Source organism: Plasmodium gaboni, chromosome 13 (assembly GCF_001602025.1).
Source record: "Plasmodium gaboni strain SY75 chromosome 13, whole genome shotgun sequence".
Taxonomy (NCBI): domain Eukaryota; phylum Apicomplexa; class Aconoidasida; order Haemosporida; family Plasmodiidae; genus Plasmodium; species Plasmodium gaboni.
In genome coordinates, this window is record NC_031493.1 from 2392645 (window position 1) to 2406514 (window position 13870).

Below are 13870 nucleotides of genomic sequence, written 5' to 3' on the forward strand. Positions count from 1 at the left end.
AAAAAAAAAAAAATATTAAGAATTAAATAAAAAAAAAAAAAAAAAAAAAAAAAAAAAAAAAAAAAAAAAAAAAAAAAAAAAAAAAATAAATATATATTTACGTTACATACATATATACATCTATTTTTATATATTTTTCCTTTTTCCTTTTTTTTTTTTTTTTTTTGTGGAATGGCCCACATATTTTTGAAGCGTTGGGGATGTAAAGAATGCGATTTATTTTTAAAAAATAAAGGAAAGGTATGTTATCATTTTAATTTTTATAAAAGTGTTCATAGCAATGTAGTGAGTAATATAAATAATGAGAATGTTAGTAATGATAATAATAAGAATGATTATATTGAAAATTTGAATAGCTGTTTTGATAATAATTCTGTTAATAGTTGTAATAATAATGAAAATAGGAAAAATATGATTTTATATAAATCATTTAGTTTGTTACAAAATTGTAATATTAGAGAGACTATAGATATTTTAAATATATATATAAAATTAAAAAATGAGAACATTGAATTTTTAAAGAATATCTGTTTGAATTTATTAATGAATAAAGAAAAGATAAGACATATGGAAATATTAATATTGTTAAAAAAGTTTTCTGTTATAAAATGTAAAGATTATTATTTATTTTGTTATTTTAAAGAAATATTAATTGATAATATGCATATACTTAATTTTGAAGAATTAATAGATATATATTTTTGTTATACTAATTTAAATTATTTCGATTATAATTTTTTTTTTTTAATTGAGAAAAGAATATTTCATAATTTCCATAAAATTGATGTAAAAAGATTAATTATGTTAATACAATGTTTTAATAAGAAGAGAATAATATCTAGAAATTATATGACTATATTATTATATAGTATATCAAAGAATATGAATAATATGAATATATTTCAGTTATGTGTACTTTTTTCATTTTTTAAAAAATTCCATATAAATAATACTATACTTATTAGTACATTAATACATAGATTTAATTGTCAGGTTACTATAAATGAAGCATCTAAATATATATCTATCTATTATAATTTCTTATCTTATGTTAAAAGAAAATGTATCCAAAATTATAAAATGCTAGAAGGAAACAAGGAATTGTTGAATATGATACAAAGTGCTAATGAAATATTTATTAATAAAGAAGATATTGTTTATGCAGATGTAGTAAAAAATTTAAATAACAAATTAAATGATGATAATGATAGAATGAATAATATATATAATAATTCTGATAACAATGTATTATTATATTCTAAAGAATTAAAACAAATAGAAAATAAATATTTAGCAGAATCGTATGAATTAGATAAAATAAGGGAAAAGACAAATTATATTAAATATAATTCTTATAATATGAATATGTTATATACAATACAAAATACATTGAAAAATATTGAAATGATAACTAGAAAACATATAAAACATATGAATGTTATGTCATTGTGTTTATTATCATCTTCTTTATCTCATATTAATAATAATAATAATAATAATAAATATATGTTAGAACAGATTGCCGAATCTCTTGGAAAGAATTCAACAAAACTATGTCCGTCATTAGTAAGTTCTTTTTTATTATCATATAGTAAATGTGGTCATAAACATGGTCCTTTAATTTATTATTCTCTTGAATTTTTTTATAAATATTATAAATTTTTTGATATGAATGATATTGGGTTGTTTTGTAAGGCATTGCATCTTTTTTGTATAAAGGAAAATGAATTTATAGATAAACTCAATGATTATATGATAAATGAAAGAAATACAAATAATAATATTAGTAATATGATATATGATAATAATTCTAATGACAATGACAGTGACCACATGGTATCTATGCAAAAATATTATAAGAATGCTGAAGATGGGGATCAAAATGTAGCATGTGATGATATAAATAATTTATGTTATCATATACAGAAAAAATTAGACAATGATATGAGTAAATTAAATTATGAAGAATCTAATGATTATTCACATAAAGATATATTAAATGATAAAAATAAAGAAAGAAAAAAAATTATTGATAACAAAAAAATCATAAGTAATTATAATAAAATGAAAGATCATAACTATGTTAATTTTAGTTATATTGATTATGAAAATATAAAAAAAAAAAATTATTATAAAAATAATTTATATAATATAAATAATAATAATGGATCCAAATATATATATATAAATAATATTGTATATATATTAGAATATTATGCATTTGTATTAGTTAATAATATAAATATATTAAAAGATATATGTAATATATTTATAAAGTCAGAACTAAATTATATATTATATTCAAGAATATTATATGCTTTTTATATCTTACAATTTAATGATAATATTATTTATAAACTTATAGATAAATTTACATTGCATCAACCATTATATGAACTTATGTATAAAGAAAAACATATGTGTAAAATTTTAGAGGCTCTAAAATATTATTACGACAACAAATGTGAAAATAAAAGTCAAAATCAAAATGAAATGGATGGAATTTATTTTTATGTATTACCAAAGAAGACATTTTCTTTTATTTTTAATTTTTCAAAGTATTTCTTAACATATATTTTTTTAAAAAAAAATGAAAAAATTCTCAATTCCTATATATATCATATAAAAAGTCTCCCATCTTATAATGATCAGTGTATATATCTCCACGTGTCTAGTAATTTATTTAATAAAAGATATTAAAATATTTATATCAAATAAATAATATATATATATAATATATATATTAAAAAAAAAAAAAAAAAAAAAAAAAAAAAAATTATATATATGGGATATATATATGTGTACATATAATTAAAAATATTTATTTTAATTTGTTTATTTATTTTATTTTTAAAAAAAAATATTATATATATATATGAATAAATAATTAACGTGTAACAAATTTTTTTAATTTTTTTTTGTATATCTATGTAACTTTATTTTATGTAATGTTATATAATAATATGTAATTTTATTTTACTTTTCCTTCTTTCCTTCCTTGTTTGTTTTTTTGTGTATTTGTTAACGTTTTATTTTATTATATTTATATTTTATTATTTTTATATTTTATTATATTTATATTTTTTTTGTTATGTTTTCTTTTGCATTTCATTATTCAAATTTTGTGTAAACTTCATACCAATTCTTTGTGAGAAGATGGAAAATTTTTTGACACAATTTAATATACAATTATTTTCGTTATTATCTAATTCTTTAGAACGAAAGGATGTAATACATTCGTTGAAACATCTTTCTACAATTGAATTATATGTATTCATAGTATCTTCATATTCTGCTTTGTTGATTTTCTTCAATATTTTATCTCGGTCAGATTTATTAAAAGCACTCAAATCTAAAGACTTCTCCATTTTTTTTTTATTATATATATATATATATAAATATGTAGATAACTATATTGTGAATATTTTATAAAGTATGTTTAAGAGTGTTGAAATGGAAAATATGACATTAATAATATTGTATATATATATATATATTTATATATATATATATATTTAATATTTTATAACAAGTGTGTCTGGCTTTATTTGCTGTTATCATATAATATAATCTACATCATGACATGTTTACTGTTTAAAAAAATAAGATAAAATGAATAATACAAAATGTGATATAAAATTATATTACCTTATTCTACATATATATATATATATATATATATATATTATACTTTACTATTTTTCATATTATAATTTATTGCCATATGAATAATATTATAGAATGAGGAAAATGTTACTATTATGTTATACAATTTTTATGTTATATTTTTTTTTTATGTAATCTCTTATTATTTTTCTTTCTTCATCCAAAAAAAAGCAACAAAAAAAGGAAAAAAAAAAAAAAAAAAAAAAAATTATATATATATATATATATTATATGAATGGGAAAATATTAAATATATTTTTTATATTTGTTATATATTGTTAAATTTGATAAATCTTATTTATTTTATTTTATATATTTATTTATTTATATATTTATTTTTTATTATATTTTAAATATGGAGAGTATATTGTAATATATTTATTTAAAAAAAAAAAAAAAATTATAACGGGGGATATAGAACAGTATGGAATATATATTTAATATATATATATTATATAGTTCATACCTGTAAATGAAATAAGTATATATATATACACATTAAATGGTTACAATTATTTGGTATTTTTTTATTTATAAACATATGTACTAATATGTTTAAAAACATATACATATGTATATTTATAATGAAGTTATTTAAAAATTAATATTTATAGGGTTTAATAATTTGAAATTAAAAAATATAAGGACTATATTTATAGTTATTTTTTATCTTTTAAGTGTAATTAAAATTTAATACTTGAAATATAATCATATATTAAGAAAAAAAAAAAAAAAAAAAAAATATATATATCTCTATATATATATATATAATATAAATGAATAAATTTTCACATATATATATATATTTTTATTTTTATACATACATTTGTGAAAATTTCTACAAAATTGAAATAATGTTATGATTAATTATAAATATATATATATATATTGTAAGAGATAAAAATTTATGTTTGCATATTTTAATTTTTTGAGACGAGATGCTTTAATATTTCATAGGACATAAATTGTATAGCACCTGAAGGTATACATTTTAACATTGATGGAAATAATCCATGATAGAAATTTCTAATTCCTTCAACATAATAAATATTTTTTATACAATGTATTGTATTTTTATAAATATAATTTTTATTATCAATACCATTATTCATCATTCTTTTTCTTACAGTATCACCTGGAAAAACAATAATAAGTGACGTTAGATTACTTAATGATCCTGCTAATGATGAATATAAAGCTAATGTAGGTATATTATTATAATGATTTGATGAATATGTTTGGAATAAATTTTTATAAAAATCAAAGAATAACATTTGTAAGGTAACATATGGTACTCCTGTTAATAATGTTGGAATATATCCTTTATAGAAACCCGAAAATCCTTCTTTTTGTATAATTTCATATATCATTTTAATAAGTGATTTTTTTTTATATAAAGTATCAGAATTATTTGTTAAATATTTTTCATTCACACCTAAAGCCATACGAATACTTAATAAATCTAATGGATATGAAACAGTTTTTTGTATAATTCCAGAAATATATCCAGCTGTTATACTTTCATAATAATTAAATGTATTTTTATTTTTGTTTGTTGAAATATTATTATTATTATTATTTTGATAAGTCTCTTGTGTATCCATATTATTATAAATATTTTTTTTTTCTTTTATTTTGGATTTTTTTAATTTGTCTTTGATTATATCATTAGTTCCAAATTTAGCTGAATATACAATTCCACCTCTTATGGTATTAACAAAATTACCTTTCCATAAGCCTAAAACTCCTTCTTCTTTTATAATAAAAAAAAAACTTTGTATAATATTTCGATATTTTATTGATGATTGTTGATTTTTAATATATGATCTTGGAATAGATTTTATTTGCTTCCCCCAATTGTATGTTATATTATCATTTCTATTACCATATAGATTTTTATAATTTTTGTTTACAAGTTTGAGATTTTTTATATGATTCATATTATGCTTAATATGATTTATGTTTGGATAATAATTAAGTAGGATTTTTTTACACATTTTATGAGGGCTATTATAAATATTATAATAACTTGGAATATACTTATTTGTATTTTTCTTACCAACCTTTTTGATATATGTTGAAAAAAAGTCATGCTTTGCATTTTGATTTTTTGTCGCTCGACAATAATTATAATAATAATAATAATTATTATTATTATTGTTTATTTTGTTTTTACTTTTATTTATTCCTTTCAATGAATTTATTTTTTTTTTAAAATTAAGAAACACTACATTTTGTCTTTTCACCAAATTGTATGGTAATTTTTTTTTTTCATAATTTTTGCTAATGTATAAATCTGGTTCATTATTTGATTTTAATTTATTTTCTACATTACTTTTTTTTTTTAAAATAATGTTATGATTAAGAATTGACACTTTTTTATTATGGTAATTTTGTTTCTCTTTTTCTATATTTATTTTTTCCTCTTTTTTATATTGATTGAACATAGGTTGGATTTGATAAAACAATTTTATACGATCGAAGGGGGCAAACAGCGTTTTTGTGAGTATCCCAGAAATTAGTCCACATACTAAGATTTTATTTTTATTTTTTTTTTTCTCTTCTTCATTTTTATTTGATATTTCCATAAAATGAATGTATATATGTTAAAAGGTACAAATATGGTTATATAAATAGCTATATATTAAAATATATAAGTCAAAAAAAAAAAATATATATGTATGTATTAAATAAAATGATATTATTATTTATTTTGTTTTTTTTTTCTTTGGATTGATAAGCCAATCATATATATATATGTTCAAATATATAATTATTATTTAGTACACATCAAAATAAGGACATAAAAAAAAAATATACATAAATATATATATATATATATATATATATATATTTTTACATTTTATACGATATAATCAAATGTAACTATTTTAAAAATAAAATGGAAACATATATAAGAGCTTCATATATATATATTTTTATATGGTATTTTCCTTTTTGTGTATCATTATTTTATGAGTTACATTTTTTATGATTTATATATCATGGAAGTAATAAAAAAAATTGATAATAATAAGATAAAACAAAACAATAAAAACAAAATTAAAATGTGTTCATTCTTGTTATAATCACATAAATATGGTAATTCATCAATTATATAACATATATATATTATTAATTTGTTATATATTTAATACTTAATTTAATTTTTTTTTTTTTTTTTTTTTTTCTTGTTATTTTTCCATATTATATTGGAATGTCATGTTTTTTAATGAATCAAAAAAGAGAATAGAAATGAAAATATTGTTTCGTACAAAATTTTTTCTTCATACATATATATAAATATGTATAAATATATATATATATATATATATATATTTATTTATTTATTTATTTGTTTATTTGTTTATTTCAATTTATATTGTTAAACATTAAATCACAGTTGTGTAAAATAAAGAGATAATATTTTATATATAATAAATTTATTATGTTCATACATTTTAATATGAAAATATATTATTATATACATAATATAATAATATGAAATATTTTATGTTATTTTGAAGAACCTATATAATATATATATATTGCAATGTTGCTATTATAAATATGCAATTTTTTATTTAAAAAAAATAAAATAGGAAAGAATGATAAAGATAAATATAACTATAATAAATCAAAATTTTTGGATTATAATATCTATGTAGTATTTTTCTTTTTTTTTTTTTAATATGTGAATGTTCCATTTATGCTATGTATTATTTGTTCGAACAAGATAATTAACATATCTCTAAGTAATAGATAAAAACAAAAGAATTATATGAAATGAAAACATGTATTTGTATTTATTTATTTTATTATTATTTTTGAATGTATATTTTGTTTCATAAGGCTTATATTGTTATATATATATATATATATATATATATTAGATAAAAATTATTTTTTTTTTACTTATTTCCCCCAACGGTGCAAATAAATATAAATAAAGAAATAAAAATATATTATATATAATGGACAGATTGAATAATATAAGTGTTGTCTCATTAAAATTTTTTTTTTTTTTTTTTGTTCACACACATCATAAGATAACCATTTTATTATGTTAAAATTATTAGTATTATATATTAATTAGAGGAGAAAAAAAGAAAACTTCAAATTTGTAATATGTTAAGAATTGGAATTTAATTATAAAAAGAAAGTATACACATATATATATATATATATATATATATATATATATATAATAAGTTCACAAAAAAAATAACAATGATTAAAAATATGGATATATTAATATATATATATATATATATATATATATTTTATCCATATATGTTATATTTGTTTTAATTTTTATGATATATTTTCATTTAAAAAATCATACAACAATTTAGCATTAGATTTGCTCATATAATTTTCCAATTGCTCTAATGTCTGATCACATAAATCTCTTAATGAATTAATATTATTTATTAAATAATGCATATTTTTTTCAGTTACCCCTGGTAAACTTTTTAAAATTTCGATTGCATTCCAATTAGTTACATTTTGAACCTTTTTTATATCTTTATCATCATCTTCTATATTTTGTAAATTGTATAAATTTTTATCAAAAAGATCATATATTGTTTCGTATTTATATGTCTCTTGTTTATTGTCTACATTATCTTCATCATTTGTTTGGACGTGTAAATGGTCATTCGTTTGGACGTGCAAGTGGTCATTTGTTTGGACGTGCAAGTGGTCATTCGTTTGAACTACCAATTCATCTATCTTTGTATTATTGTTATTCTCTTGTTTTTCTTCATCCCTAATTTCCTTTTTATCTTTTGAACTATTTTGATGGTTCGTGACATCCTTTCCTTTGTTTATTTTATTCTTACTCATAATATACTGCTCTCGAACAGTTTTTTGTAGGGTCATATCAATATGTAGTGATTTAAAAATATCAGGTTGGCTAGCATTAACTTTTAATGACCAGAAAAGTTTGACAGTAAAAAGAGAAAAGGGACTCCATAATATTTTGAGTTTGGGAAACTGGATACATATCATAATAAGTTTTGTGTATACTGAATTTTTATCATTTAAAGATGCAAAATAAAATAAATTTTTATTATTAAATTCTATGAGTAATACATATGTTTGATAATATTTTGACATTTGATTTATTTGATTATATAATCTATTATTATTTAATGATTGTATTAAATCAATAATTGATTTTCTTTCAACACATATATCTTTGGTTAGAATATAATCTCCTACTAATAAAGAATATGGTATAATATGCATTTTACTTTTATATAATTTATATGTTAAATCAGATTTTAATTCTCTTATATCTACAATAACTATAGGTTTTGTATTATTAAAAATACTATATAATATAAAATTAAGATTAAATGAATCTATAGAGAATTTCTGTAAAATTTCTTGAATTTTTTGTATAATTTTTTCATCAAATGTAAAAGAAGAAATATTTTTATTCATTTTATTTTGATAATTTTTGATGAAAATTTCTTCTTCTTCCATACTTATAAAATTATTATAATGATTATCTAATAAAACATTATTATTTTCTATAGCATATTCATCTATTTTAACATCTTGAAAACTTTTAAATTCATCACATAAGGATTGATTAAAATTAGTTATATTCTTTTTATTATCTTTAAATCTTTTTTGAAAATTTAAATATGAATTTATAACTTTTTTAAACAGTTCTTCATTTTTGTTAAATACATTTCTATCTAATTCAAAACGTAAATTATTTCGATTTTCTAGAAAAGTTATCCAATTTGATTTTTCAACTTTAACTTTGTTTAAATATTTATTGTAATGTATATTATTTTTAAAGAATATTAAAAAGACTTCTACACTATTGCACATATCATTCCATATTTTTAATTTGGTGAATATATCAATTGGTTGTTTTATACTTCCATTTTGTTTTTTTTTTGGTCTTTTTTTTTTATCTCGTAATTTATTTTGATCATGATTCATTTCTGTTTTGATGAAATTATTTTGGTATTTATTATTATAGGTTGTATTCTTATTGATATTATTGTAGTTATAATAATTATTATTATTATCCATATATCTTTTATTATTATTATTATTATTATGGTTTTGTTTATTATCGTTTTGTTTAATTATATGATCAGTTTTGTTAATATTATTTTCATTCTGTTTAACGTATATAAAATTATCTTTCTCATACTTCATGATATCCTTAAAATATTGTTCTTCATGTAATTGGTATATACTATATTGAAAAAGACGTGCACAATATATTTCGATATTCCTAAAAATATTTAAATCAAGAGTAGTTAAAATTATACGATAAGGTTTAATTGTAATTAGAAATATTTCTAAAAAATCTAGATTTCCACAATATTCATTTATTTCAAAAAAATTATCATCTTCTAAATGTTCATCATTACTAATTATATATTTTTTGTCATTTTTTTCTTGTTCATTTTGATTGTTTTTATTTTTTTCTTTATCTTTTTTTTTCTTTTTTTTTTTACATGTTTCATCCATTTTATTTTGTTCATTTAATTTAATTTCCCCTTCGATATTGTTCTCTTTATCGCGTTTCTTATGAATTGCATCAATTTTTTGATGAAACGTTTGAACGAAATTATCTTTAGCATAAATATTTTCATAGTTCTTATTTATGCATAAAATATATATATGTGGTTTTATATATTTCAGATTATGTGTTTTATTTTTAATCATATCGTAAGGTATATTAAATGGATTATTTTGTAAGCAGAAAATATCTGAATTATTTGATGTGTTGAGATTCTTCTTATTATTATTATTATAACTTTCATCAGAACTGACTGAATCGTCTGTAATATAAATATCAGTGATTTTATTTTCTTTTTCTGCTTTGATAAGTACATTGAAATGTTTCTGACACTGCTGGGTATTATCATCAACATTGTAATTATTATTATTATTATTATTATTATTGTTTGGGTTAATTATTTTTTCCTCATCTTTATCTTTACTTTTATTTTCATTATTATCTCTTTTTCTTCCTTCTTTGTCGTCATTTGTGTGAAGAAGCAAATTATAGAATTCCTTTTGCATATAAAAATTATCAACTATTATTACTATTGGATATTCTATCTTATCCATATGTTCATTTATTTTTCTTTGATTTGTACACATTTTTATGATATTATTATTATTATTATTATTATCATTAGATTGACCAACGTTTATTTTATCAATCTCGTTTTTACATTCTTTGTGATCATTAAAAATTATATGTTCATTTGATTTAATAATACTATTATTATTATTAATATTATTAATTTCACTATCTGAAGATTTTATTTGTATAATATCATCCTTTTCTTTTTTTATTAAATTATACATATTATTATTATTATGATTAAAATTATTTGAATTAATTATTTTTCTTCGTTTATTGTTTTTTATTGTAATATTACTATTATTACTACTATTACTATTATTTCTACTATTACTATTATTATTACTATTACTATTTTTAGAATGTTTCATATTTACATCATTGTTTGATATAATAGATGTTATGTGTTCTGTATGTATGTTATCCTTAACATGTTTTGTATTTGATTGTTTATTTTTTTTCTTTTTATTTAATATAAATTTTCTTTTCATGATATTTTTATTTTTGATTCTTTCTTTCTGTTCACGTATCTTTTCATACTGGTCTTTTTCAATATCTCTATTAAAGACTAATTCGTATACCCAATTATATAACTGATTAAATTCTTTTTTAACTTGATAAGATTTATGAAAGTAATTATTATCATATTGTATTACATTAATAATATTTTGTGTATTATTTATAGTATTCATATCATTTGGATCAACCAATATATTCATTTTATTTAAAAAAAAATCTTTTCTTTCTCTTGATAAATAAAAGATTTCGTTAGCCTCATTACAATATAACCAAATACATTCTTTATCTGCTTCTTTTAAATTATTAAGATAATTATAAAATATGAGAGAATCATATATAAATAAATTACATAACATATTAACTAATGTAATAATTTCTTTTAATAATTTTTTAGTATTATAATTAAGTGTTTTTGTCTTAATATAACTAAGTACATATGATTCTGGATTTTCAGAATATAATAATGGGTTTAAATCAAAATCATGAAAATTATAATTTTTTTTAATTTCTAAATTTAGGTAATGTAATATATTGAGGATATTTTCTTCTATTTTTAAAAGAATAGTTGGCATATCAAGATTAATTTCATATATATGTGGTTGTAGGAATTTATTATTTAAAGATATATGTATATGTTTATGAAATCGTGGATAACAATAAATTCTTTTCATATATAATTTTTGAGCTAAATTAACAATATGTTGATGATTTATTAATTTTTTATTATTACTAATACCTTTAATAAAACCAAATTTATTCCTTTTTCTATATAACTCGATAATAAATATTTCTTTCATATTATATATCAATCTATGATTTTTACAAATAAATATCCCATCAATAATTTCAGGAATTATTTTAAATGTTAATAAATCTATTAATAGCACATTTGAAGAAATGAAATATACACCTCTCTTTATGTACATCTCTATTCTTTCATGTGATTTCTGATCTCTTATATATTCAGTTTTGAAATAATTTATTTTTACTTTATCATTATATCTTTCATCTATTTCGTTAATCTGTTCATATAAGGATAGTTGATATTTCAAAAAAATATTGTATTCCTTAGGTGTGACGTTTAATATAAAAATGAGTTTATTTGGGGTACACATGTCTTTTAAATTATTATTTTGTGATTTGAAAATATTAAACACATTGTTGTAACTATCAATATTATTATTATTATTATTATTATCATTGTCATTTTTCTTTGTTTCTGCTTTTTCCTTCTCCTCATGGTCGTCTAATAATATAATTTGATTGTCATTTTTTTGTAATTCATTATTTTTCTCCTTATATTTATAGCTATCAAACATGTTATCAATTATGTGTCTACAACTGGTAGGAATGGCATCTTTGTCAGATTTGTTAGACTTGTTAGATTTATGAGACTTATCTGATTTATCTGAATTGTCTGTATCGTCGATATAATATTCTATCTCATTATCATTTTGGGCTTTATTTTTATTTACTGTATATTTTGTTGTAGTTTGATTATTTACATTTGCTTGTCCATCATCCTCTATCAATTCTACAACTTCCTTTTCATATGTTTTATTATATTTATTCAAATTGAATAAATCAAAAAATATGTTATCGTTATATATATCTTGCTCATTCCATAAACATCTGTTTTGATAATAAAATATAAAAATTGCTAAAATGTTTAGTTCATTAAATCCATCTGCTAATATTATTAAGGAATCTTGTTCTATCAATTTCTTTACTATTTTTTTCTCATAGTATAGTGGATACATTCTTTTTTTGTTTCAAAAACGAAAAGAAAATTCATTCACATAAATAATATATATATATAACAAAAAAAAATATATATATATATATATATTTACATATATATAATACTTGTGAATTATGAAAGAAACTAAAACAAAATAATTTTAGAGGTGACTTAAAAAAAATAATATTATTAATATTATAAATAATATATTAACATATGATAAAATATATATATATTTATTTATATATATATATTGTACCTTATTGTTTTATATTATATGAATCATTTGCTAAATGATTAAATTCATTTTTTTCTTTTTTTTTTTTTACATATGTGTGAAAAATAAAAGGAGGTGTAAATATTAAAAATATAATACACATATATAAATCATATAATTTAAATATATATATATATATATATATATATATTTATGAACATGTGAAATTATATTAATATTACTAATTTTTTCTTTAGAAATGTCTTAAAAAATATATATACATCTAACATATATTTAATTTAACAAATCTTATTTTTGAATACACATGTTTTTTTTTTTTTTCTTATTTATTTATTATGGGATCACAATCAAATTGTTGAATAATAAAATTCAAAATTACAAAAAGTGTAGCAAAAGCAAACCATTTCACAAAAAAAAAAAAAAAAAAAAAAAAAAAAAAAAAAAAAAAAATTTAAAAAAAAAAAAAAAAAAAAAAAAAAAAAAAAAAAAAAAAAAAAAAAATAAATATAAAATAATTTTAAAAAAATATAAAAATAAAATAAAAAAATATTTATATTATTTATTTTTTTAAAAATAA

At 17.7% G+C, this 13870-nt stretch overlaps 4 protein-coding genes across 4 annotated transcripts; 1 reads left to right on the top strand and 3 right to left on the bottom strand.

Moving 5' to 3' along the window:
• Positions 1-171: 171 nt before the first annotated feature.
• Positions 172-2700, top strand: PGSY75_1368500 (hypothetical protein; the record flags this gene model as incomplete). The annotated part of the gene is made up of 1 exon (XM_018787703.1): positions 172-2700. One exon carries the CDS (start codon positions 172-174, stop codon positions 2698-2700), a length of 2529 nt encoding a protein of 842 aa, XP_018640445.1.
• Positions 2701-3089: 389 nt separating this feature from the next.
• Positions 3090-3368, bottom strand: PGSY75_1368600 (putative mitochondrial import inner membrane translocase subunit TIM9; the record flags this gene model as incomplete). The annotated part of the gene is made up of 1 exon (XM_018787704.1): positions 3090-3368. One exon carries the CDS (start codon positions 3366-3368, stop codon positions 3090-3092), a length of 279 nt encoding a protein of 92 aa, XP_018640446.1.
• Positions 3369-4586: 1218 nt separating this feature from the next.
• PGSY75_1368700 (putative mitochondrial carrier protein) lies at positions 4587-6254 on the bottom strand (the record flags this gene model as incomplete). Its single annotated transcript, XM_018787705.1, has 1 exon — positions 4587-6254. The coding sequence occupies one exon, from the start codon at positions 6252-6254 to the stop codon at positions 4587-4589; it is 1668 nt and encodes a 555-aa protein (XP_018640447.1).
• Positions 6255-7980: 1726 nt separating this feature from the next.
• PGSY75_1368800 (putative DNA repair endonuclease) lies at positions 7981-13074 on the bottom strand (the record flags this gene model as incomplete). The annotated part of the gene is made up of 1 exon (XM_018787706.1): positions 7981-13074. The coding sequence occupies one exon, from the start codon at positions 13072-13074 to the stop codon at positions 7981-7983; it is 5094 nt and encodes a 1697-aa protein (XP_018640448.1).
• Between the last annotated feature and the right edge of the window lie 796 nt (positions 13075-13870).